This window comes from Neophocaena asiaeorientalis, unplaced genomic scaffold, assembly GCF_003031525.2.
Source record: "Neophocaena asiaeorientalis asiaeorientalis breed wild unplaced genomic scaffold, Neophocaena_asiaeorientalis_V1.1 scaffold392, whole genome shotgun sequence".
Taxonomy (NCBI): Eukaryota; Metazoa; Chordata; class Mammalia; order Artiodactyla; family Phocoenidae; genus Neophocaena; species Neophocaena asiaeorientalis.
In genome coordinates, this window is record NW_020174421.1 from 686803 (window position 1) to 713555 (window position 26753).

Here is a 26753-nt window from a genome sequence, read left to right on the forward strand (position 1 = left end):
GTAAGCTTCTGTTAGTATCATTAATATATGTTTTGCCTTTAGAAATCCCAGAATTTATTACTCTTCTTCTAGGTAATCTTTGCAGCTATGTCGATATCCTGTGCAAGCTTTGGCTTGAAAATTAACACTTTATTTCTAGGTTTTCCTAGACATGCTGGCATTTCCTTGTAATTGATCATTTTGAATTATTTGAAAATAAATAATGTAGACATGCTAGTGAAATCTCAAATGAAGTTACTGACATTTAAAATGTACCAGATTCTCCATTTTTAAAAAAATAAGAAGCAGGTGACCACCTGATTAGTTTATAATACTGCCTAATGAAACTGATTTGCTGAGTTATAAATTCCTGATATGTTTATATATGAGACAAGTGGGTCATTTGGTTTTCCAGCTAACCTTGACACCATTCCTCTCTTCATGGTATCTTTTATTCTCATGGGAGAAGCTTATTTTACATATTTACTTTCAAAATCAACCAAAAAAAAAATCAGTTGTATTATTTAGCTAATGCAACATAAATAAGAAAAAAAGTAAATTACTTCCTCATTATCAGCCTGCTGCTTTCACAGTGGAAGAAGAGATTACTTGATATACACTGTTACTGGATTATCTTGGTTACATAGCCCTTTTTATCTGAGAAGCTTAATGCTTTGCAGAGTGAAAATAATTCAATAACTATTAGTCTGTGCTACAAACTCTTGAGAGAAGATGAGGATAATTAAACACATACACTATTGGCAACATTTTTCCCCACAAGGAGCCACAGCAAACTCCAGTACAAGCCAAGACAGTTGTTAATCTAGTAAGGATTAAGGGCCTCTTTCTTGGCTCTTGAAAAGGGAAAAGGAAATATAAAGCAATACACAGTCAGGAAAAAGGTAGGAGGCCCCCAGTGGTGTGGCAAGATTTCGGTGTGGCCACAAAGAATTTGAGTGAAAGGCCGTGAAATTTCCCATTCTCATGGCTCCTACTTATTTGCTTAGTTTGGGAGCAAAGAATTTTGTGGTATTTAGACAGTAGGAAGGTACTGGTGAGAGACAAAGGTCTTTAACCCTGTCAGCACAGTTTACTCTCCTGAGTCATGAAGAGGTTAGCAGATGGGAAAATAGGCATGAAAGAATATGGTCAGCAGAGCCACAATGACAATGTCCATATACATGATGAGAAGGTCTTCTGAGAGTAGTTACCAGGAAGAAAGGTCTAGTGGGTTTGCATTCCTGTCTCTTTGACCTCTAGTAGCCTGGAGGTCACAGTGAACTCTTAAATCCAGCTAATTTATGCCTTTTAGATTGCTACTTGGTGGCCAGGGGTCTGCATATCCCCAGAACGTGACCGCCTTAGGTGCTTCACTAGTAGTGACTTAGACTGTTCAAAGTACTTGGTGTAGTGTAGGGAGTTTTAAAGCTGTTTGAATGAAAGTCTGAGGTAAAATATGGAAATAAAGACCTTCCTACACCATATTTTGCCCTCCCTAGCAGGTTCTGTACATTAATACAATTTTGTTTTATATATTTGCAGAAACTCAATTAAAAAAAAAAACACACTTTCTGCTTTGAAAAATCTCATCCTTACCATCCCCCCCCCTTTTTTGGCATGTGATTTCTGTAACCATGGCAATTGTGCTGACCTTGCATCTCTTAGTTTCAACTTCCTTTTAATTTCCTGCATTTAATATTGGTATGTGGTTGCTATTTGACCTTTCTTTTTCTCTACTTTTAGTCATACCTGGTTACTGTGTCACTTCTTTGCTTTTGAATTTTTGTGAATATAGTTGTCCCTTGGTATCCTTGGAGGATTGGTTCCAGGACCCCTGCAAATACAGAGATCCTCAGATGCTCAAGTCCTTTATATAAAATGGCATAGTATTTGCATGTAACTATGCACATCCTCCCATATACTTTAAATCATCTTTAGAGTATTTATAATACCTAATACTATGTAAATGCTATGAAAATAGTTATAGATGCAATGTAAATGCTATATAAATAGTTGCTGGGCACATGGCAAATTCAGGTTCTGCTTTTTGGAACATTCTGGAACTCCCCCACCCCCAATATTTTCCATCTGAGATTGGTTAAATCTGCAGATGTGGAACCTGTGGATATGGAGGACTGACTGTGTATGGGAAGCCTCTGTCAGGGTTGACACTGTTCAAAGAAAGGCATTTCTTTGAGTATCTTATCTTGATAGCTGGTACTGAGCAAAGCTTTAGTCTCTCTGAAGACAGATTCTCTCTGGATCATTCACTCATATGGTGCCAAAAGGTCATTTGGGCTTCAGCAGAGAATTCAACTTATAAGATTTTAATTTACATTTTCTTCTCAAAAGAGCAAACCTATCACTTCTAGTTGCCAGTGACCTTGATGAATATGAAAGTTAACCAGAAATTCCTCTTTTCCATTAAAATCCACATATAGTTAGGTTGGGATATTCACTTCTCACTATTATTCTTTGAATTTACTCTACTGAGCTTTAGCGTACAGATAATTGTGATTTTGAATGAGAGGAATAACTTAAATTGCCTCAGCAAGACTGTATATATTGAATGCTCTGTGCTCTGTTCTCTCTTATTCCCCAAGTAATGGCTGTTCTCTTAAATATTATGGTTTCCATTCCAAGATGACTCCTCTAGTATTCAGTTCTTCTTCATATTGAAACTTGTAGGGATTTTTTAAAACGTTGCTCTTTTCATTTCCTGTGTACTTGTTTCTGAGCTTTTTCTCCTATTCTAGAAGATAATCATTACCCACTATCTGGAAAACTATCTTTTAATCTTCTGATTAAAGATTGCTTAATTGTTTGGCTAGTGGCATGTTTTTCTTTGTTTTAACCCTGGAGTTTCTGCATGGATTTATAATATGAGGTTCTTTTTTTTTTTTTCTTTTCTTTTTTAACATTAGATAGGCATGAAGCCTTCGTCTCAAAGCTGCATGTGTAGTTACTGTTGAAGCAATGCCTACCTAATTTGACAGTCTTGGTGTGTTTAAAAATTTTTGAGTTTGCAAATAATCGTATTAAGTCTACTGATGGAGCCTTCAGGCAGTGAACAGTTATTTGAGGACCCTGATCCTGGAGGCAGATCCCAAGATGCAGAGGCCAGAAAGCAGACAGAATCAGAACAAAAGTTGTCTAAAATGACCCACAATGCTTTGGAGAACATTAATGTGATTGGCCAAGGCTTGAAGCATCTCTTCCAGCACCAGCGCAGGAGGTCATCAGTGTCTCCACATGATGTGCAACAAATTCAGGCAGATCCAGAACCCGAAATGGATCTAGAAAGCCAGAACGCGTGTGCTGAGATTGATGGTGTCCCCACCCACCCCACAGCTCTGAATCGTGTCCTGCAGCAGATCCGAGTGCCACCCAAGATGAAGAGAGGGACGAGCTTGCATAGTAGGCGGGGCAAGCCAGAGGCCCCAAAGGGAAGTCCCCAAATCAACAGGAAGTCTGGCCAGGAGATGGCAACTGTTATGCAGTCCGGCCGACCCAGATCTTCATCCACTACTGATGCTCCTACCAGCTCCACTGTGATGGAAATAGCTTGTGCTGCTGCTGCTGCTGCTGCTGCGTGTCTGCCAGGGGATGAGGCATCTGCAGAACGGGTAAGTCTGTTAGATTATCTGTTAACTTATTGTTCTTTGTATCTAGGACTCTGCAAACTTTGCTTTGGTGACTAAAAAGATGTATCTGGGCTTCGCTGGTGGCGCAGTGGTTGACAGTCTGCCTGCCGATGCAGGGGACACGGGTTTGTGCCCCGGTCCGGGAAGATCCCACATGCCGCGGAGCCGCTGGGCCCGTGAGCCATGGCCACTGAGCCTGCATATCCGGAGCCTGTGCTCCACAGCGGGAGAGGCCGCAACAGTGAGAGGCCCGCGTACCACAAAAAAAAAGAAAAAAAAAGAGGTATCTATCTCATCAAGTACCTCAAAGTTGTGGCAAAAGATGGTTTCCCTTTTCATTAAATAAGTGAGATGAATAATAATCGTTATAGCTAATAATGAATCCTTATAATTATATTCCTATTTGCTTCCTAACATATTGCTATATTTTATTTTAACCTTTTGCTAAAACCTTCAGTATATTTCATGTGCTCTTCATGTATTATATGAAAAGGCTCAGTTTTATGGTAGAGAAATAAAGATGCTTTGTTTGTTCTTGTTGCTTTAGTTTTGCACATTAACTGGCTTTCTTACATTAGTGAACATAATGAATAGAGTTCTGGAATCTGGGTTTGTGCTTAGCATGGAAATATACTAAATTGCTTATAATTTCATTACACACTGTACCACATTATCAGCATTCAGTATACATTTTGCTTTCTACAGTAGAACGTATACATTCTTACCATTTACTCTTTTTTTAAAATTTTTTGAATTTTATTTTTTTATACAGCAGGTTCTTATTAGTCATCAATTTTATACACATCAGTGTATACATGTCAATCCCAATCACCCACTTCATCACACGACCATCCCCACCCCCACCTGCAGCGTTCCCTGCTTGGTGTCCATACATTTGTTCTCTACATCTGTGTCTCAACTTCTGCCCTGCAAACCGGTTCATCTGTACCATTTTTCTAGGTTCCACCTACATGCGTTAATATACGATCTTTGTTTTTCTCTTTTTGACTTATTTCACTCTGTATGACAGTCTCTAGATCCATCCACATCTCAACAAATGACCCAATTTCATTCCTTTTATGGCTGAGTAATATTCCATTGTATATATGTACCACATCTTCTTTATCCATTCATCTGTCGATGGGCATTTAGGTTGCTTCCATGACCTGGCTATTGTAAATAGTGCTGCAATGAACATTGGGGTGCCTCTGGGCTTTCTATCTTGTTCCAGTGATCTATGTTTCTGTTTTTGTGCCAGTACCATATTGTCTTGATTACTGTAGCTTTGTAGTATAGTCTGAAGTCACAGAGTCTGATTCCTCCCACTCCATTTTTTTCCCTCAAGACTTCTTTGGCTATTCGGGGTCTTTTGTGTCTCCATACAAATTTTAAGATTTTTTGTTCTAGTTCCGTAAAAAATGCCATTGGTAATTTGATAGGGATTACGTTGAATCTGTAGATTGCTTTGGGTAGTATAGTCATTTTCACAATATTGATTCTTCCAATCCAAGAACATGGTATATCTCTCCATCTGTTGGTATCATCTTCAATTTCTTTCATCAGTGTCTTATAGTTGTCTGCATAGAGGTCTTTTGTCTCCCTAGGTATGTTTATTCCTAGGTATTTTATTCTTTTTGTTGCAGTGGTAAATGGGAGTGTTTCCTTAATTTCTCTTTCAGATTTTTCATCATTAGTGTATAGGAATGCAAGAGATTTCTGTGCATTAATTTTGTATCCTGCAACTTTACCAAATTCATTGATTAGCTCTGGTAGTTTTCAGGTGGCATTTCTCGGATTCTCTATGTATAGTATCATGTCATTTGCAAACAGTGACAGTTTTACTTCTTCTTTTCCAATTTGTATTCCTTTTATTTCTTTTTCTTCTCTGATTGCCGTGGCTAGGACTTCCAAAACTATGTTGAATAATAGTGGTGAGAGTGGACATCCTTGTCTTGTTCCTGATCTTAGAGGAAATGCTTTCAGTTTTTCACCATTGAGAATGATGTTTGCTGTGGGTTTGTCGTGTATGGCCTTTATTATGTTGAGGTAGTTTCCCTCTATGCTCACTTTCTGGAGAGTTTTCATCATAAATCGGTGTTGAATATTGTCAAAAGCCTTTTCTGCATCTATTGAGGTGATCATATGGTTTATATTCTTCAGTTTGTTATTATGGTGTATCACATTGATTGATTGCGTATATTGAAGAATAATTTAAAGCTTCTGTTTCCTTATTTATTTTCATTTTGTATGATCTGTCCGTTGGTGTAAGTGAGGTGTTAAAGTCCCCCACCGTTATTGTGTTACTGTCGATTGGGTGTATATTTATTTATAATTGTTATATCGTCTTCTTAGATTGATCCCCTGATCATTGTGTAGTGTCCTTCCTTGTCTCTTGTAACATTCTTTATTTTAAAGTCTATTTTATCTGATATGAGTATTGCTACTCCAGCTTTCTTTTGATTTCCATTTGCATGGAATATCTTTTTCCATCCCCTCACTTTCAGTCTGTATGTGTCCCTAGGTCTGAAGTGGGTCTCTTGTAGACAGCATATAGATGGGTCTTGTTTTTGTATCCGTTCAGCAAGCCTGTGACTTTTGGTTGGAGCATTTAATTATTGATACGTATGTTCCTATGACCATTTTCTTAATTGTTTTGGGTTTGTTTTTGTAGGTCCTTTTCTTCTCTTGTGTTTCCCACTTAGAGGAGTTCCTTTAGCATTTGTTGTACAGCTGGTTTGGTGGTGCTGAATTCCCTTAGCTTTTGCTTGTCTGTAAAGCTTTTGATTTCTCCATCGAATCTGAATGCGATCCTTGCCGCGTAGAGTAATCTTGGTTATAGATTCTTCCCTTTCATCACTTTAAGTATATCATGCCAGTCCCTTCTGGCAGTGTAGAGTTTCTGCTGAGAAATCAGCTGTTAAGCATATGGGAGTTCCCTTGTATGTTATTTGTCGTTTTTCCCTTGTTGCTTTCAGTAATTTTTCATTGTCTTTAATTTTTGCCAATTTGATTACTATGTGTCTCGGCGAGTTTCTCCTTGGGTTTATCCTGTATGTGACTTGCTGTGCTTCCTGGCCTTGGGTGGCTATTTCCTTCACGTTAGGGAAGTTTTCGACTATAATCTCTTCAAATATTTTCTCAGGTCCTTTCTCTCTCTCTTCTCCTTCTGGGACCCCTATAATGCAAATGTTGTTGTGTTTAATGTTGTCCCAGAGGTCTCTTAGGCTGTCTTCATTTCTTTTCATTCTTTTTTCTTTATTCTGTTCCACAGCAATGAATTCCACCATTCTGTCTTCCAGGTCACTTATCCGTTCTTCTGCCTCAGTTATTCTGCTTTTGATTCCTTCTAGTATAGTTTTCATTTCAGTTATTGTATTATTCATCTCTGTTTCTTTGCTCCTTAATTCTTTCAGGTCTTTTTTAAACATTTCTTGTATCTTCTCGATCTTCGCCTCCATTCTTTTTCCGAGGTCCTGGATCATCTTCACTATCATTATTCTGAATTCTTTTTCTGGAAGGGCCTATCTCCACTTCATTTAGTTGTTTTTCTGGGGTTTTATCTTGTTCCTTCATCTGGTACATGGTCCTCTGCCTTTTCATCTTGTCTATCTTTCTGTGAATGTGGTTTTTGTTCCACAGGCTGCAGGATTGTAGTTCTTCTTGCTTCTGCTGTCTGCCCTCTGGTGGATGAGGCTATCTAAGAGGCTTGTGTAAGTTTCCTGATGGGAGGGACTCTTATCATTTACTCTTAATGAACAGGTTTTTTTGGTCTGCCTGGAAGGAGAACTAAGCATAACAAATTTAGGGGGAACTCCATTCATATAACTCTAACTTCATCTCTCAGTTATGCTTAGTTGAGGCACTAACCTCAAACTGTTTCAAACTAGGGTTTGAAAACTCAGATACATGTAGCCAGGTACATAGTGACAATGAATGAACTCAAGTGTTAGAGGCTTGGATGGACTAAAGAAAGAGTATGTGCCCTGTCTAAAGGGATAGTGTCTTCTGAGCTTTAGCTGATTGTTGTAAATTAGGACTGTGAGCCCAGTATTGCCAAGGCTTCTGAATATTCAAGAGAAACTAGAAAGTTAAATGAATAATCTCTTGATTTTTAACATACTGTGCAAGCCAAAACAGAACACATTTGTGGGTGAGGTCTGTCCCTTAGTGTCACCGACTTGCTATCTTTTGGCTTTACTTTTATGTATTCCTTAAGGCTTTTATGATAGTAAATCACTTTCATTCTGTGTCTCCTTCTGGCACTAGTAAGTTTATTTTATAGCATATTTAACCTAGAAATCTAAATATTGAGTCTAGGACCTTTAAACTTTTCCTATCTAAAGAAGACACTAGGGGCTTCCCTGGTGGTACAGTGGTTAAGAATCCGCCTGCCAGTGCAGGGGACACAGGTTCGAGCCCTGGTCTGGGAAGATCCCACATGCTGTGGAGCAACTAAGCCTGTGCACCATAACTACTGAGCCTGTGCTCTAGAGCCCGCGACCCACAACTACTGAGCCCGTGTGCTGCAACTACTGAAGCCCACACGCCTAGAGCCCGTGCTCTGCAAGAAGAGAAGCCACCACAATGAGAAGCCCGCGAGCCACAGCGACTGAGCTCGCATGCTGCAACTACTGAAGCCCACGTGCGTAGAGCCGTGCTCCGCAGCAAGAGAAGCCACCACAACGAGAAGCCCGCGCACCACAACGAAGAGTAGCCCCCACTGTCTGCAGCTAGAGAAAGCCCACACGCAGCAGCGAAGACCCAACACAGCCAAAAATAAGTAAATAAAATAAATTAAATAAATAAATAAACTAAAAAAGACACTAAAAAGAAACAAACAGATAGTGGACAGTAAATCACTTTAAGAAGTTAAATGTGTCAGAAAAGCAAATCCACCAGAATAACAGAATCATCAGAATAATGATTCACTTCATTAAAATTAAAAGTATAAATGAGGAAAAGTAGCATATATTTATGATGTCATTCAAGTAAAAAGGACATTTGGTCATCAATTATGCAATGTACTTGGCAATACAAACTAACAATGTGATTGTATAATTTGTCTTAATCTGTACCAGAGAACATTAAGAAATTTATTGGTAGTGATTCTAGGATTACATACTTTTATGTTATAATGAAAAAGCATAAGTAAAGCATATTGTATGCATTTATATTGTTTTGAAAACTTCATAGAAACAAAGCCAAGGGAGAATCTTTTTTCATAAAATTGTTTTTTTAATGTTCTTTGTCAACTTTACTGACATATACTTCAATAAAACCCAGTAATTTTAAGTGTGCAGTTTGATTAGTTTTGAGAAATGAAGTCATGTAACAGCAATCATGGTATAGAACATCTCCATCACCCCAGAATGATTTCTTATGCTCCTTTGCTGTAAGCCCTCTGTTCTCTAACCAGCCCTTGCCCCTGGCAACCACTGATTTGCTTTCTATCACTATTGTTTTGCCTTTTCTAGAATTTAATGTAAATGGGATCATACAGTGCATAGTCTTTTGTGTTTGGCTTCTTTCACTTGGCATAATGCTTGGGAGTTTCAGCTATGTTCTTGCATCATTTTTATTGCTGAATAGTATTCCATTGTGTATCTATTTGTTTATCCATTCACCAGCTGATGGACATTTGGATCATTTCCATTTTCTGGCTATAATGAATTAAACTGCTATGAACTTTTGGATATAGGTCTTACAGACAGTCAGTAAAAGTTTTTATTATCAAAAAAATTATTTAAAAAGATACGTACTTTGAATATTTTATTTTATTTTTATCTTTTAATTTAATTTTGTTTTGGCTGCACTGCATGGCTTGTGGGATCTTAGTTCCCTGACAAGGGGTCGAACCCAGGCCCTAGCAGTGAAAGCACCAAGTCCTAACCACTGGACTACCAGGGAATTCCCTTATTTTAAAAATTTTATTGAAGTATATTTGAATATTTTATTTTAACTTAAAACTAAGGTTGTCTTACATTTTATTTTCCTTTTTAAATTGAACTATAGTTGACATACAATATTATATTCGTTTCAGATGTACAGCATTGTGATTTGACATTCACATACGTTATGAATTGATCACCACAATAAGTTAAGTAACCATCTGGCACCATACAAAGTTATTACAATGTTATTAACTATATTTCCTAGGCTGTACATTACATCCTCTTCACCCATTTTGCCCGCCTCCCCACCCTTCTATCCTCTGGCAGCCACCAGTTTGTTTTCTCTATCTATGGGACTCTCTGTCTTGTTTTTCAGATTCCACATATAAGTGAACTCACATGGTATTTGTCTTTCTCTGACTTATTTCATTTAGCATAATAGCCTCTAGGTCCATCCATGTTGCTGCAAATGGCAGGGTTTCATTCTTTTTTATGGCTGAGTAATACACCATTGTGTATATATCTTCTTTATCCATTTATCTATCAGTGGACAGTTAGATTGCTTCCATATCTTCCCTATTGTAAATAATGCTGCAGTGAGCGTAGGGGTGCATATATCTTTTCAAATTAGTGTTTTCATTTTCTTTGAATAAATACCTAGAAGTGGAATTGCTGGATTGTATAGTAGTTCAATTTTTAATTTTTTTGAGGAACCCTCATAGTGTTTTCCATAGTGGTTGCACCAATTTCCATTGCCACCAATAGTGTGTGAAGGTTCCCCTTTCTCTGCATCCTCGCCAACACTTGTTATTTGTTGTCTTTTTGATGATAGCCATTCTGAGAAGTGTGAGGTGATATCTCATTACATCTGTATGTCTTCCTTGGAAAAATGTCTTTTCAGGTCCTCTGCCCATTTTTTTAATTGGATTGTTTGGTTCTTTGATATTGAGTTGTGTAAGTTCTTTTTATATTTTGGCTATTAACCCCTTATTGGATGTATCATTTGCAAATATATTTTTCCATTCAGTAGATTGTCTTTTCCTTCACTGTGCAAAAGCTTTTGAGTTTGATGTAGTACCGTTTGTTTATTTTTGCTTTCATTGCCCTTGCCAGAGGAGACAGATCCAAAAAAACAATACGGCTAAGACTGATGTCAAAGAGCATAACATTTTAAAAACATAAATCTACTATTGGACTTCTGTTCCTTTCTTGTACTCATTGTATGGACTGTAATTTCTAGATTTAATTTTTATAAAGTGGAGTGATATCTTAATGACACTTGTGAAGCCGTTGGGGTCCGAATCTTAGGTTTTAATAATCTCTTGAAATGTCTTGCCCACCTTAAATTCATTTTTTAAAAAGCAGCTTACCTGTATTGAGTCTTAAAGTGCTTTACTTAGTTTTCATAGAAACAACAGCCCTTTTTCTACTCATATCTGATTGGTTTATTTAGTTAAACTATTTAATTATAATGAGTATAAGAAACTGATATGGGAGCAAGATATGTACGGAAGTACTAGCCATGAACATTGATTCTCATGAGGGCATAAAGTCCACATGTCTTTTGAAGAAAATAGAGAGTTTAAGAATAATATGACTTAAAAAAAAGAATAATATGACAAGTTGGTTAAGTAGAGATTAGTCTGGAGAACTTCTACTCTGCTGTATCTTAGTATGTGAGATTGATCGTTTCAAATTCTAAATATTGGCTCCTCTATTTTTATATCTATTTTTTTCTCTCAAGTCAAAGTTCTGAGTATGAAAATGTTTCAGTACTGGTTATAAACATTTAAGTACACTGCTATTTCTGTCCCATGGAGTTAATATCATTCTTATAGACTTGCACGTGCATGTAACCATGTGCACACACAACCGGAAGACAAATGTTGAGTTGATTTTCAAGTGTATCCATTGTGTTTGAAAGCTACCTGCTTTTGCCTTAGCCATCTGCCACATAACCAGTCTAGTTGTTTTTGTTTTTATTATTATTATTTATTTACTTACTTATTTTTGGCTGTCTTGGGTCTTCGTTTCTGTGCGAGGGCTTTCTCCAGTTGCGGCAAGTGGGGGCCACTGTTCATCGCAGTGCGTGGGCCTCTCACTATCATGGCCTCTCTTGCTGTGGAGCACAGGCTCCAGACGCGCAGGCTCAGTAGTTGTGGCTCACGGGCCTAGTTGCTCCGCGGCATGTGGGATCTTCCCAGACCAGGGCTCGAACCCATGTCCCATGCATCAGCAGGCAGATTCTCAACCACTGTGCCACCAGGGAACCCCCCCAGTCTAGTTTTTAAATTAGATTCTTGGCCTTTAAGCTCGATTACTTTTAAAAAAAAAAAAAATCAGATTTGGCAAGTATTTATTTGTGCCTAATATGTGCAGACCATGGCTTTGACCTAATGTTGGAAATGGGACCTGGTTGGAACAGTCATGACATGTTGAATACAAAGGTTCTGTATTCCCTTTCTTTTCAGGTTTACTAACGTCAATCTTTTTCTCACAGAAAAATCTTATTGACAAATTCAGTCTGCTACAGTACTTGTATATACTTGGTCAAATTACATTATTTAAAGGATCATCTTTAAATTTACAAAGGCAGATTGATATAGTCATAAGCAGTTTTATCTATAAGTGCTTTGTAAGTTAAAAAGTTAATTTTTTTGAATTCGAAAGAAATATGTCCAGTGTAGAAAACTTTGAAAATACAGAATATTTTGGTGTTTCTTCTCAATATATTACTTACATATGAAAAACATATAGAAGAAAATTTTAATTTATTTTTATTTATTTTTATTAAGATTAACATTTTAAGATAAAACCAGAATCTTATTAAATGCACAGTTTGTTTTTCTATTATTTTTTATTAAAGTTCTATCGTGATCATTTTTAGATACTTATAAATATTCTTCATAGATTTTTACTGACTGCATAATATTATAACGTTTTTTGTTGTAATGCCACAATTTGTGTTAACCATTTTTAGATATTCAGTTGGAGATGGAGAAATTAATATATTTAAATTTTCAATATAATTTCCTTTATGTAAAACTATATGAAATATTAATCAAGAGATATTTAGGAGTACCTAGTGGTAGTGATGATAATGATAGGCTACCATTCGTCTTGTGCTTATTATGTGGCAGTGTGTTTACACAAGTTATGTAATTTTCTCATTAATTCTAAAACAGCCCTCTCTTTTGTATTTTCCCTTTTTTGTTGATGAAATAACAGAGGCATAGAACAGTTAAGTATGCCATGATTTCACAGCTAGCATATTTCCAACTAGAGTGTTTCAGAACTAAAATAGTAAGTCTAGGCCATTTATATTTTGATTAGCTATGTTTTAGTAACTGCTGTGTGCTAGACACTATCTGATTCGAAAAATCTTTTATCATACCGAACTCTCTCTCCATTTTTATGTATTGGGCGTTGGTCAGAGGAATTTAGGAAAGCTTTGAAGGAAGGGCGACAGGATTTTGTTGGGGGTAATAGGGAGTAAGGATATCCTCTACGTTAAAGACATTTTGGAATAAAACTAACTAGTGTTTTCTTAGTAAACTTACAGTCTTTCAAGGTATATTACGGACTTGAACAATAAGGCCTGTGACATTTTGGATGATATGTTGAGAGAATGCCTGGTGTCCACAGGGCTTGCAAGACAGGCGCCAGGTCTTAGCTTTGTATCCCTCCGAGCACCTAAAAGGACAATATTTGACACACAAATACCTCATGCAGAAATAGCATTTTAGGGTATTTACTAACTAATGAGCAAATCCTCTTCTCTGTCTATATCTTAAGTGTTGTGTCCTTCTAAGTTTTAACCATAGCCTGTACCACTGTTTTTACTCCTTTGTGAACTTAAATGCTTCCACAAAATTTTGGTCTCCAACCTGACCAATCCTATATGATCTTTGGAATTGGTTATTCATCTGTTGGTTGTCTGCATAGACAGTTCAAACTCATCATTTACAAATTTAAATTCATCATCATCATCTCTCATAAACTTTTTTGCCTTCTAGTGTGTTTTTTGTCTCAGTTGTTTCAAAACTTGAGTGAATACAGTAAAAATCACTTTGGACACTCGTTGAAAATAAGATTTCCGTGCCCCATTCCCAGAATTTCTGATTTAGAAGATCTGGTATGGAGCCTAGAAATGTGTATTTTTTTAAAAAAAACATTTATTTATTTATTTTTTGCCGTGTTGGGTCTTCATTGCTGTGTGAGGGCTTTCTCTAGTTGCGACGAGGGAGTGCTATTCTTCGTTGCAGTGTGTGGGCTTCTCACTGTGGTGGCTTCTCTTGTCGCGCAGCACGGGCTCTAGGCTTGTGGGCCTCAGTTGTGGCATGCAGGCTCAGTAGTTGTGGCTTGCGGGCTGTAGAGCGCAGGCTCAGTATAGAAACGTATATTTTTAATCAAGGCGTCAGATGATTCTAGTGCAGTCAGCCTATGAGTTTAAGAATGACTGGATCTGAATTTCTGGAGCCACCAGTCACCCGGGTTGGCAAGCTTTGAGTTATCTGGACCCCTCCTACTCTTTAATCACATGATCCCCATTCTCCATTCCTAAATCAGTGTCCTAGTTTAGGCCTTCATTCATCTCATTGCCCTTTCAAAGCCTTTCTCCATGCTGCGCACAGCTTGTGAGAGCTGTCTAAAATCAAAACAAATCATTGTCATTTCCACTGCTTAAAAACCCTTCACTGGCTCCATCATTTCCTGAGGGATATGTTCCTTGAAATGACATGCAAGACCTTCCATGTGGACTTCTTTACCTCATACCACTCCCAGCTCATACAGCAACTAGCACTCCTTTCCCACACTTTTTATTCTTCCTCTAAAGTTTTTCCTATTTCCATATTTTGGCTTATGCTTTCATTGTTATTCATTCAACAAACATATATTGATGTGTTCTAGGCACTGTGGATACTGTGATGAACAAAAACAGATGTGATCCTTACTCTCATGGAGTTTATTATCAGATGGGTACACATATTAAATAATCATTTGGCGAATTCCCTGGCGGTCCAGTGGTTAAGACTCCATGCTTCCACTGTAGGGGGAGCGGGTTCGATCCCTGGTCAGGGAAGTAAGATCCTGCATGCTGTACAGTGCGACCAAAACAAACAAAGCTAAACTAAAAAAAAATCATTCAAACAAATCTAAATTTTCAGCTGTGACAAGTGCTACTAGAGCCTGTTACTGGAACATTTGACCTAGTTAAGGAAGTCAGGGTATACTTCCATGAGGAAGTGATAGAGATCTATAGGATAAGCTGGGGTAATTAGGTGATGGAATGAGAACTGCAGGTGCAGAGGTGCTAAGATAGAAGGAAGTTTACTGAGTACGAGGGATAGGATGGCAGGTGTGTATGTCTGTTTGTGTGCACATGGAAGCACTCAATGGTTAAGGCTGGAGAGAGAGAGAGGAAGCAGTTCATACAGAGGTTTGCAGAGAGTGTTAAGGGGTTTTTCTCTACCTAAGAGGAATGAGTAGCATCAAAGCATTTTAACACGTTACTGACCGGGCGATTTTTGCAGAAACTAACACCCGGGGCCGTAATACATCTCCAGTCAAAAATGTGTTAAGCAAGTGGGGACAGTTTCAACTTTGTGATTAGAAAATATCACTATGCTTATAGCATGGAGAATGGATTGACTGGGTTCAGATGGAATGCAGGTAGATGAGCCAGATGCCTGTCGTGTCCAGGTGAGAGATGACAGTAGTTTGGATCAAAGAAGTGATGATGGGAGTGGAGAGAAGAATTACCTAAGGGCAGGAGTGTGTCTTATTCATATTTCAATTCCCCATGCCTAATACTTTGGCCTTTGGATTATTTGTTTGATGAATTAGTAGTAAATAGAGATAGGGAGCAAGAAAGGATGTCTAATTAGTGAGTTTGAGAATGTACATGGATAAGTTTCTGAAATGGAGTAAGCTTTCATTCAGTTATTCATCAGTACTTATTAAATACATACTATGCACTAGGCAATGTTCTAGGTAGTTAGAATACACCAAAAAATGAAACAGGCAAAAATTTCTGTCCTCATGGAGCTTACTTTGTATTGAAGGAGATATCGTACAATAGATACAATAAATGAATGGTATGTTATGTTGGAAGATGATAAGTATTACGGAAAAAAAAGAACAAAATTAGACCAAGATAAGAGATCAGGAGTGTGTATAGAGGGGAGGTGAGTTGCAGTATAAAGTAGGATGATAAGGGTAAGCTTCTTTGAGAAGGTAACATTTGAGTGCAGACTTGAGATGAAGGAGTTAACTCACAAGGCTGGCCCTCTGGGGGATAAGTACTTAGGCAGATGAAGTAACTCCAGGATGGGAGCCTGCCTGACATGTCCAAGGAATAGCAAGGAGGCCAGTGAGGAAAAGCTGAGTGAGCAGGGGACAGTAGTAAGAGATGGTGTCAGAGAGGTCCCAGGTAGCCAGATGGGGTAGGGCCTCATAGACATCATAAAGACTTTGGCTGTACTCTGAATGAGACAGGGAGGCATTGGAGGGTTTTGAGCATAAGGGTGATATGATCTGACTTACCTTTTTTTTTTTTTAACATCTTTATTGAAGTATAATTGCTTTACAATGGTGTGTTAGTTTCTGCTTTATCACAGTGAATCAGCTATACATATACATATATCCCCATATCTCCTCCCTCTTGCATCTCCTTCCCACCCTCCCTATCCCACCCCTCTAGGTGGTCACAAAGCACTGAGCTGATCTCCCTGTGCTATGCGGCTGCTTCCCACTAGCTATCTACTTTACATTTGGTAGTATATATAAGTCCATGCTACTCTCTCACTTTGTCCCAGCTTACCCTTCCCCCTCCCTGTGTCCTCAAGTCCATTCTCTACGTCTGTGTCTTTATTCCTGTCCTGCCCCTAGGTTCTCCATAACAGATTGCCAACAAACACATGAAAGAATGTTCAACATCACTAATCATTAGAGAAATGCAAATCAAAACTACAATGAGGTATCACTTCACAGCAGTCAGAATGGCCATCATCAAAAAATCTACGAACAGTAAATGCTGGAGAGGGTGTGGAGAAAAGGGAACCCTCTTGCACTGTTGGTGGGAATGTAAATTGATACAGCCACTATGGAGAACAGTATGGAGGTTCCTTAAAAAACTAAAAATAGAACTACCATGTGACCCAGCAATCCCACTACTGGGCATATAACCCAGAGAAAACCATAATTCAAAAAGACACATGCACCCCAATGTTCACTGCAGCACTATTTACAATAGCCAGGACATGGAAGCAACTTAAGTGTCCATTGACATATGAATGGATAAAGAAGATGTGGCACATATATACAATGGAATATTACTCAGCCATAAAAAGAAATGAAATTGAGTTATTTGTAGTGAGGTGGATGGACCTAGAGTCTGTCCTACAGAGTGAAGTAAGTCAGAAAGAGAAAAACAAATACCATATGCTAACACATATATGGAATCTAAAGAAAAAAAAAAAGAAGAGTTACTTTTTAAAAAGGATCACTCTGGCTGCTGTGTGAATAGACTGCAGGGGGTTGAGGGTGGATACTCGGAGGACCTGTTAGGAGTCTGTTGTAGAATCTAGGCAAGAAAGAATGATACTGAAAGCAGGGTCTTAGCTGCCTCAAATAGAGCAGTCAGAGAGATCAAAGCAAGAGAATAACAATGGTCAGTTTGAAAGATTTTGAAGGTCCCAATAGTATGTCCCTGGAAGGCAAGTGGAGTTAATTAACAGTATGTCAAGAAAGGGATTCTCTATGAAGAAAAGAATAATGAGCTTTGATGTAGATTTTATGCAACATCATAAAACATTTTAGGAAAACTACTAAATTATTCAGCAGAGGCCCAATGAAAGAATCAAAATTTAAGGAGTTGGCAATTGAATACATGTTTTCATGACAGTAGGTTAGAGATAGGCCATGTTTTGAAGCAATGGTAAGATTCATAGTGGTTCAGAAGTCAAGTATACATTTCATGGTGTAAATTGAGATTATTTAAGTAAATGATTTGAAATTTCAGTGTAGTACAGTTGACCCTTGAACAAAGTGGGAGTTCAGGGTGCCAATCCCCCACCCGGTTGAAAATCCACATATTGCCATCTCTGCATCAAAAACAATGGAATTGATATAGAACGAACTTATGGTTGGGAGGGAGGGAAGGGTGGAGAGGAGGGATAGTTGGGGAGTTTGGGATTGACATGTTCACAGTGCTATGTTTGGAATGGGTGACCGACGGGGACCTACTGTGTAGCATGGGGAATTCTGCTCAGTATTGTGTGGCAACCTGATTGGGAAAAGGATTTGAGGGGGGGAAAATGATTTATAAAGTGTAGAACTGCCTAAAACACCAAACCAAAACAAAAAACCCCATAAAACCCCCAAAGGAGTTGATAAATTACTCACCCAAGGACAGGAAGCTGAAACAGTTTGGTTTGGGTAGAATCGGGACTCAAACCCTAATTCTTTTGAATTCACTATTGTGATCTCTAATCAAACACAAACTTCCCCCCCACACTTAGTTAAAGATCTGTAGGATGAAAATACAGGTGCTATATTTATTGAAAAAAATCCACATGTAAGTGGACCTGTGCAATTCAAACCCATGTTGTTCAAGGGTCAATTGTATATAAATGTGCCACAGTATTAGGCTAGTGTTATATTTAAAAATAACGTGGTGTCATCAGGGGAGAAATGGACAGTAGAGTTAGAGGAGAAAGGAGGCCTGCTAATTCAGGGTAGTTTAATTTGGTTTAGTTCCCTCAAGTTTTTGTATATTGTAATTGTTGTTTTATGATGAGTCAAACTTGTAAACACTCAGGTTACTTGTAACATTATAAAGCCAGATTTTGTACCTCATTCTCAAATAGAAGAGTGTAAAATGATTGATTAAAATGTGCTTGATTATAATGGAAAATAGTGTTAAAAAAAAAAGCTTCTGTCCTTGATTTGCCACTTACTAGCAAGTGATTTTAGGCAAGTCACTTAACTATCTCATCTTTAGTGCTCCTGCCCATTTTTTTCTTTGTTTATGATGTGGAATATGAAAAATTGTATAGATGAAAGTGCAAGCCTGGTTAAGCATACTATAAAGGCTTTCATGGTGATAGTTTAGATGCTCTTCTGTTATATATTGTATAAAATACCGTGGGATCAGAAATGTTTTCCCCCATGTATGTTTGTTTGTACATTTGTTCAATATTGTTTATAGAGTGTTTGACCTAGCATTGTTTTAGGTTAGGGATCTGCAGACTTCTTCTGTAAAGAGTCATTTAAATATTTTTGACCATGTGGTCTGTCTTGCAACTACTCAACCATGTTGTAGCATGAAAGCAGTCACCCATAATATGTAACTGAATGGGCATGCCTGGGTTTGACTGTGGTGAACAGTATCTGGGCCTTGGCCCATACTTTGCCCACCACAGTTTTAGGGGCTAAGAATATATGAGTGAATAAAACAGACAAAAATGCTCGCCCTGGTGAAGTTTAAGAGGAGGTAAACAAAACATATAAGTAAAATGCACAATATGACAGTTGCGACAGAAAATAAAGAATTCTAGGGCAGGAAATTTTAAGCAGAGTGATCGGGGAAGACCTCACTGATACATGAGCAAAGACCTGAAGGATGTGAGGAGATAACTAGGGAAAGAGCAGACCAGGCAGAGGGAAGAGCAAAGGGGAAGGTCCCAAAGGCCTATACTAGAAAGAAATTTTACTGAAATTGGATTTGGGGGGACATTGTTAAGGGGAGAAAATGATAATGCACATCAAGGCCGTAAGTCATAGCCTCCTGTCTACATGTGGCAGATAGGTGAGGAGCAATACCTAGAATAGTTCTTACCAATGAGAATTTGAGCTGTATGCATTATTTAAACTTATGTTGTATGGTTTAAGTGTTAGTACTTTTCATTTTGTTAAAAAACAAAGTTCAACTGAGCAAATTTAAGGATCTTACTGACTTTATTCAATGATTCATGAATTGGACAGCCTTCAGTCTAAGCAAATAGAAGGAATTCTGAAGAGCTGTACAGAATGAAAGACTTTTATAGGCTGAAGGGAGCAGGAACAAGGAAGTTATACTAGGCAAAAAAGTATATTGGTTATTGCTAGATTACTTTCCCTGTAGAAGATGGCAGGGGTTACCTAACTAGTGCTGATCAGGCAATTCCTGATTGGCTGGTTTGAGTCCATTTCTGGGAGAGACAAAACTGTAATTTAGTTCTCAGTTTGACGATGTGAGGGTTAGCATAAGTGACTCCATTTGGGGCCTGTTGTCTTGTTTTTAACAAGCTTACTGTGCTTAGATGTAGCTTTTAGAATTGTCAAGTTGCCTAGTCTAAGGTGTAGTTTCAGGTCACTCTTCTAAAGTGTGTTTGTCCTCTTTCTCATTTTCTATTTATGTACATATATGAATACACACAAATGTTTATAGTATTCAAACACATTTCTAAATACGTAAATTAAAATTATCTTTTTTATTAAATGAGACCTTTCTTTACAACAGATACTTTTATCCCACCAACAATTATCCCTTAAGTACTCCTCAGTTGGAGATTGGCACTTTGAGAGAGATGAGAGCTACATATAAATCATGTTACAACCTTATTTTCAGAGACCTCACAGTCTTGTTGGGACAGCAAGATTTATGTAAGTGGCAATTAAAGAAGCAGTGTGATGTGGTATAATCAAGCCCGGAAGTCAGGAGCGTACAGTTTTGGTTCTAAGAATGCCTTATTTCTGTTTTTTTTATATCAGCCTGACCTTAAACAAATTAAATTCTCTAGGTTTCATTTCCTTCATTTTCAAGATGAGGTCATTGTACTAAATAATATTTAAAGTTACTTCTAATTTGAAAATTAGAAGCAGGATAAAGTGATGACATGTTTACAACTGAGGTGGTTGATCCAATCACTGTAGGCTCTACTTGGCCACCTAAGAGGTCTGAGCCTACTAATATCTATAGCATATTATAACCTTTTCTCATCAGTTAAAAGCTTTGTTAGAGAACACTGTATAATCAGCTGTTACTGAAATTAAGGACAGTAGAAGTTCCTAGAAGGGAGAGCTAAGTATGGGGTCAAGTTGTTGACAGGGGCTTTATAGAGAATGTGCTCCTTGGAGATGTTTTAGGAGTATGAAGCACACTCAGTATAGATCTTCTCCATTATAAGACAACACAATACATGCAGATTTCGCGTTTCCAAATAGCTGAGATGTGCTTTTAAAAAGAAGAAGAATCAATTCCTCTTTCTTCTCCGCCATCCTGTGTGCGGTTGAATTTGCTCCTTGCCATGTCTTCTCACAAACTTTCAGGGTCAAGCGATTCCTGGCCAAGAAACAAAAGAGAATTGTCCCATTCCCCAAAGGATTCGAATGAAAGCTGGTAATAAAATCAGGTATGTCTCCAAGAGAAGACATAGGAGAAGAACCAAGCTGGGTCTGTAAGGAGCCCCGCACATGGGATGGCACACATATTTATGCTGTGTCAGGGTCACTTGCATCTTACCATATCACTCTGAAAACATCACTACCATCAGAACAGCTGGATGTGTTTTATTGCGAAAATGATTTTTCTCTTTGTGTCAGTGTTTCTGCACTAGGGTTTGGCTCAGTAATAAATATGTGAGACCTTTACAAAAAAAAAAAAAAAAAAAGGAAGAAAAAGAAGAAGAAGAAACCCCAATTGTGAGCCTCTCAAGAGCTAGGACCATGTGCTAGTTATCTTTATTTATACCCCACATAGAACCCTAGGGCCTAACCAGTATGAGGACCAGTAAGAAATTTAGAGGAAGTAATGAAAGATAAGATTGGAAGAGCATATAATTATATATAGCTGATTTCTAAAATTTCAGTTTAGGGTAGGTCTTTGATTTAGCATATTGAATGTGAAACAATAATTTTGATGATGTGATTGGATATAGGGACCCCTCATTATTTTTGAAAGGGGGGCTGCTTGTTGAAAATATCATATTCGCTTTTTTAAAATAGTTATGTTCAAGGTGGAATGAAATAAGAAAAAAAAAGCTGAGGTATCAGGGAGCTGAGCTAAGAAGTTGCTGCCTTGTATTATAAGCATCCACCAACTTCTAAGACAATATTCAAGTGTGAAGGGAAACTTTGAGGTTAGTGATCCTGGTTCTCTATTTAAAGGTTAGTATCACTTCAGAACTCACTGTATCGCTTCCCTGTTTATAGATGAATTTAGAAAAAGTAATATACCTTTATTAGGCTGCAGTTAGGGAAGTTTCATGGGCTGCTTTCAGTTTGGACAGAGAGAAAGGGAATTTTTTTGCCACTTCAATATTTAATTTTATTATTCATGATGGTTATTACATTTGTTTGAAGATCCATAAAATTGATTTTCTACCCACTGGGAAATAAATGGGCTATTTAAAACCACAGGCCACAAACAAATCTCCTGAGGTGCATGAGAGCACATTTCTCTCAAGAAAGGGAATTTTTTTGTAATGCCTGGCTGAATCTGGAGATTAGAGAAAAGAGGAAAGGGTTGAGGCAGGCAGATGAGGTAGAAGGAGAGAGGTTTACTCTTCCTGTTGTAATTCCCACTTTTTGGTGGCTAAGAGCCCAAAATGTTGGGATGATTTCACACTGAATAATAGTCTGAACCACCTTTGATAGAATTATGGTTTCCAGGCCTACGTGTGGATTTTCCATGCAGTGGGACTACATAGCTGTGGGCAGGGCTCAAGGAAAAGGCACCACCTGTCACCTTCCTCCTGTACTGGAGGTCCCACGCAGCACCGCCCCAGCTGCTTACACTGCCTCCACACTGGCACCTCAGGAGCAGCAGGAGCTTCAGACGTCTTTCCCCATCGGCCCGTATCTCCACAAGGTGGGATCCGGCCTGCGCAGGCCCAGAAGGACTTCCCAGCTGAGGCCAACGCTGGAAAAGACACACAGAGCTCAGCACCCGCTGCTGTCTGGAGTTCATCTTTGAATTACCTCTCAAAAACCCATTCCTTCTCATTCTTACTCAGTAACAAATAATTTGTAGACTTAGAGTTTGTGAATTATCCAGGTTTATAAATAAGGAACTCTATTCTCTGTGGTAAATTGCACCAGGATGACATTCTGCTCTGTTCAAATGAAAGGGAGATTTGTAAGATTGAATTAATTGAGCTGCAAGCAAAACCAGAAGGCCCAGGTGTAATGTTCTCCCATGGGGGAAGAAATGAGATGATGGGAAGGGTAATTCCTGTTGCTGACCACAAGGTGGTGCCCCTAGACCAGGAGAAGTAGGTGGAAGTACAGGGAATCGTTAGGATATGGGCTGGATTGAGTAGTGACTATCATATAGTGGTAGGTGCTCTTTTAAAATACTGAACTGAATTGATAACTATGGAAATGGAATAGACAATAGTAGAGTAGGTAGAATTTAATGACAATGTTAGAATTTAAAATAGTTAAAGACAAACAAAATTTAAAACCCAAAGATATGCTTGGGAGAACTAGTAAAGTAATGTCTGTTTTCCTAAAAAACAGTTGAAAATTGTAGTTTTTAAATGAAAACCAATACAGATCTCTCTTTTTTGTGTATTTAGTGTCAGTTAGGTAGCTGATGCTGTTAAGGGAATATTTTATTCCCTATCAAGGGAATCATATGGGAATGCAAAAGTAGGAATAAGTTAGAGATGAAGATGTATTTTGGCTTTTTAGTTGTTCTCCAGTAAAGGTACTTTATAGAACAAAACTTGCGTGCCAAAGGAAGTAACTTTTATGTTTATTGACCCTAGCTTAGATGTCCAGAATGTGTATGTTTCTTTTAATATAGTATATTTATGTAGTGACCCAAAAGATATGTTTATTATCCTTAATGATCCTATGTTGACTTTTAATATGGTTGTCCTAAGAGTGGAATTGAAGGTATAGATAGGATGTTCTTGACCTTGCTAAGTTTATCATGCACAGTTATCATCATAGGGATGCCTCCTCAAGTTTTGTTTGGTTTTGTTTTTTAAATCTGAGTTGTATTCCTTCTGTTCCAAGCAGCAGCTTTTGTGAGAACGCTCAACATAATGCAAAGTCAAGTTCACTCTTTAAGTTAAATTTAACCTCCTTTTCCTTTATATTGCAAAATAAATAGAGTCTTGAGAGTAATTAGACCTGTAAAGGAATGTATTGTAGTATGTGACTTAACTTCTGCTTTCCCCTTTTATTCACAAGGGATTTGAGTACTTTACCAATAGCCTTGAATCTTAGGAGTGGGGGAGAATTTTAGCACTCAAAGTCCACTACTCTTCTGTTTATCCAGAACACTGATGCAAGGATTTGTCTTGTGACTGTTAGCTTCCAAAGACTTATAGGTAAATAAACAGGCAGAAGGACAGACAAGGATCGTGTATTATAGAAGATAATCACTAGAACAGATTGGTTTTTCTTCAGCGATCATAGTACAGCATTTTATCTAAAGAAAGATAGGCAACTTTGGCCAGTTACCATAATATTGGGCTTTAGTAAGTGTTTGTTAAAAACTGACTTATTTTGATGTTACCTCATTATGTCCTGTGATCTTGTCAGTCAGTGGGAGCAGACCGGATTTCACTTTTGAGCTTTCATACTTCAGGGTCAGCGTATATTTATTATGCATTAATTTGTGTCTCTCATTTTATGTATAGTTAGACTTTGAAAACATCTTTTTTTTCCTAAATAGAATCATTTAAAATATATAAAATATGTTTGATTTCAAAAATTAATATTATGACAAATTCCTTTGTAAAAAGGATTAGCAAGGATTTATTGGTTTATATATTATAAAAATATTCATATCTTCAACCCAAGATCAAGTCAAATATTTATTAAGAACTGACAATTACATTTTATTTTATCACGGTAACATCTTACTAGAGTGAGGAGCCCTGACACAGATTTCGATATTGTAATAACAAGGAAGCTAAGAATTTAGAAACCTTCAGTTACAAAATGAGTCCCTTGCAACACAAATGATTTTCAGTCAAAAGATCACTGGCTATTGCCAGGTGATTAGCAAAGACTCAGAGACTGTTCAGCCTTTGGGCTAATCCTAATCAGGCTCCTCATTTTACAGGTCCAAAAATGTTAAAACCTGCCTGAGGTAATGCAGCTAAGTTATGAGTGATATCAGGACCAGATCCCTGGGTTCCTTCTGATTCTGTGTTCAGCATTCTCGCCTCTTTATCCTGTTGACTATGTCAAAGAATCGAAGAGCACCAGTTCTGCCATGTAGGGGACAAGAAAAGGGGACAAGAAAGTTTTTCCTTTTTCCAAACATTGGTAACTTAGATAAGCTTTTTGAATGAGGACAGAAATCTAAGAGCAGTGACAAAGGCTGATTTCAACACTACCCTTGTTTGGTTTCTTATGTTAATACTTTTAAATAACTCTTGTCATCTTTTACAGTAACGATGGAAACAGAATACTGTAATGATTCTCTAGAGTTATTTTAATACTGTTTATAATTAAAATATGAGTAATGACATTCTGGACTCTCAGATATCTAAATAAAATAATAAGGAAAAGTGTATTAATTATATATAGTATGTAAAATAAGGCGTCTTCTATTTAGTTAGATAGGCAGTTAAATAGCTTCCATGGAGCTATTTCTGCATTGTGAGGTTGAGACTGGGGTGGAAAAGAGAGTTCATACTTAAAGTCTAATATTAACCATAACATAATTTGCAGAATTATAGTTAAGGGATGAAGGTGAGAACTATCCTTTATCATCTTTCTTATGGCCTTAAGATACCAAGAAACCTGCCCTGAGACTACTGAGGGTTTTTTTTTTTTTTTGCTGCATTGGGTCTTCGTTGCTGCACCCGAGCTTTCTTTAGTTGTGGCGAGCGGGGGCTACTCTGTGTTGTAGTGCACGGGTTTCTCATTGTGGTGGCTTCTCTTGTTGCGGAGCACAGGCTTTAGGCGTACGGGCTTCAGTAGTTGCGGCACACAGGCTCAGTAGTTGTGGCTCATGGACTTAGTTGCTCTGCGGCATGTGGGATCTTCCCGGACCAGGGCTCGAACCCGTGTCCCCTGCATTGGCAGGAGGATTCTTAACCACTGCACCACCAGGGAAACCCAAGAATACTGAGTTTTAATGACTCATTTGATAATTGAGAATCTTTCCTGTGTAAGTTGGTAGTAGTCTTTGCAAGAATGTTTTATGGAAGTGACTTTGTTTTAATATCGTTGTATGGGATCATACTCAGCTTTTTTAGTATCTTGTGTAATTTAAATTACACATCCACATTGTGTAATTTAAGTTGCATGTCAGCTTTTTGAGGTAGGTCTGATCTCCTTTTTTACAAATGAGGTAAGTAGGGCTTAGGGAAAATTTTAAATTTGCCTAAGACTAGTGAGCTAGTACATGGCTGAGTCTAAGTCACTTGCTCGACTCTACTGAGCACAGGTGCCTTAGTATTGTAAGTTTGTTATCATGTACTTAGTGTGAAGAGTATAATATAAGGGCATAGAGTGTAGAAAATCTTAGAAGGCTCTAGACTGCCAAAAAATTGGTAACCTCCCAACCAGTTGGAAGGTACATCTAAGTAGACTAATTTTCCTGAAACACCTAAGGAAAAAAATTAAACAGTTGGTCTTAATGATTAAATTAAAACAAGATTTGAAGTCTGATAATCAGCTCTTATATTAGAAATGAATAAAGTAGGAATTTAACTAAAAGAAAGAAGTGTTTCTTATTTTCATATCTATGTCAAAAGGCCACAGTGAAATTGCTCGAAGTCCAAAAGTAACCACAGTCTTAATAACCTCCACTGTTTTAAAAGTAGGAAATGAGGGGCTTCCCTGGTGGTGCAGTGGTTGAGAGTCTGCCTGCCGATGCAGGGGACGCGGGATTGTGCCCTGGTCCGGGAAGATCCCACATGCCGTGGAGCAGCTAGGCCCGTGAGCCATGGCCGCTGAGCCTGCACGTCCAGAGCCTGTGCTCCGCAACAGGAGAGGCCACAACAGAGAGAGGCCCACATAATGCAAAAAAAAAGAAAGGAAATGAGAAGTAATTGACTGATTTATCTTTGCCTCCAGGTAATCTGACTGGTGGCAGGTAACATGGCAGTTAGTAGCAATGATTATTTTTAATTGTGTTTTTTTCTTGCCATCCCCTGCCCTGCCACGTTTCTATAGCCATCTGGAGGGGTAAGGCAAGAGTGCTGGAGCATTGTCCTAAGAAAGTTCTACTTCTCTTTTTAAGCCTTGAATTAACACAACATCTTAAATTGGGGGGTACTTCTGC

General features: G+C 38.0%; 1 protein-coding gene across 5 annotated transcripts in view; it reads left to right on the plus strand.

Moving 5' to 3' along the window:
- The first annotated feature begins 2907 nt into the window (after window positions 1-2907).
- TMCC1 (transmembrane and coiled-coil domain family 1) overlaps window positions 2908-26753 on the plus strand; it is a 159276-nt gene continuing 135430 nt past the window's right edge. For 4 of the 5 annotated variants that reach the window (XM_024756453.1, XM_024756454.1, XM_024756456.1 and 1 more), the window contains exon 1: window positions 2908-3605. In XM_024756453.1, the coding sequence (XP_024612221.1) occupies window positions 3030-3605 (576 nt within the window). In that variant the 5' untranslated portion in view covers window positions 2908-3029. The remainder of the gene's footprint in view (window positions 3606-26753) is intronic. The other variant, XM_024756458.1, reaches the window with a different exon arrangement.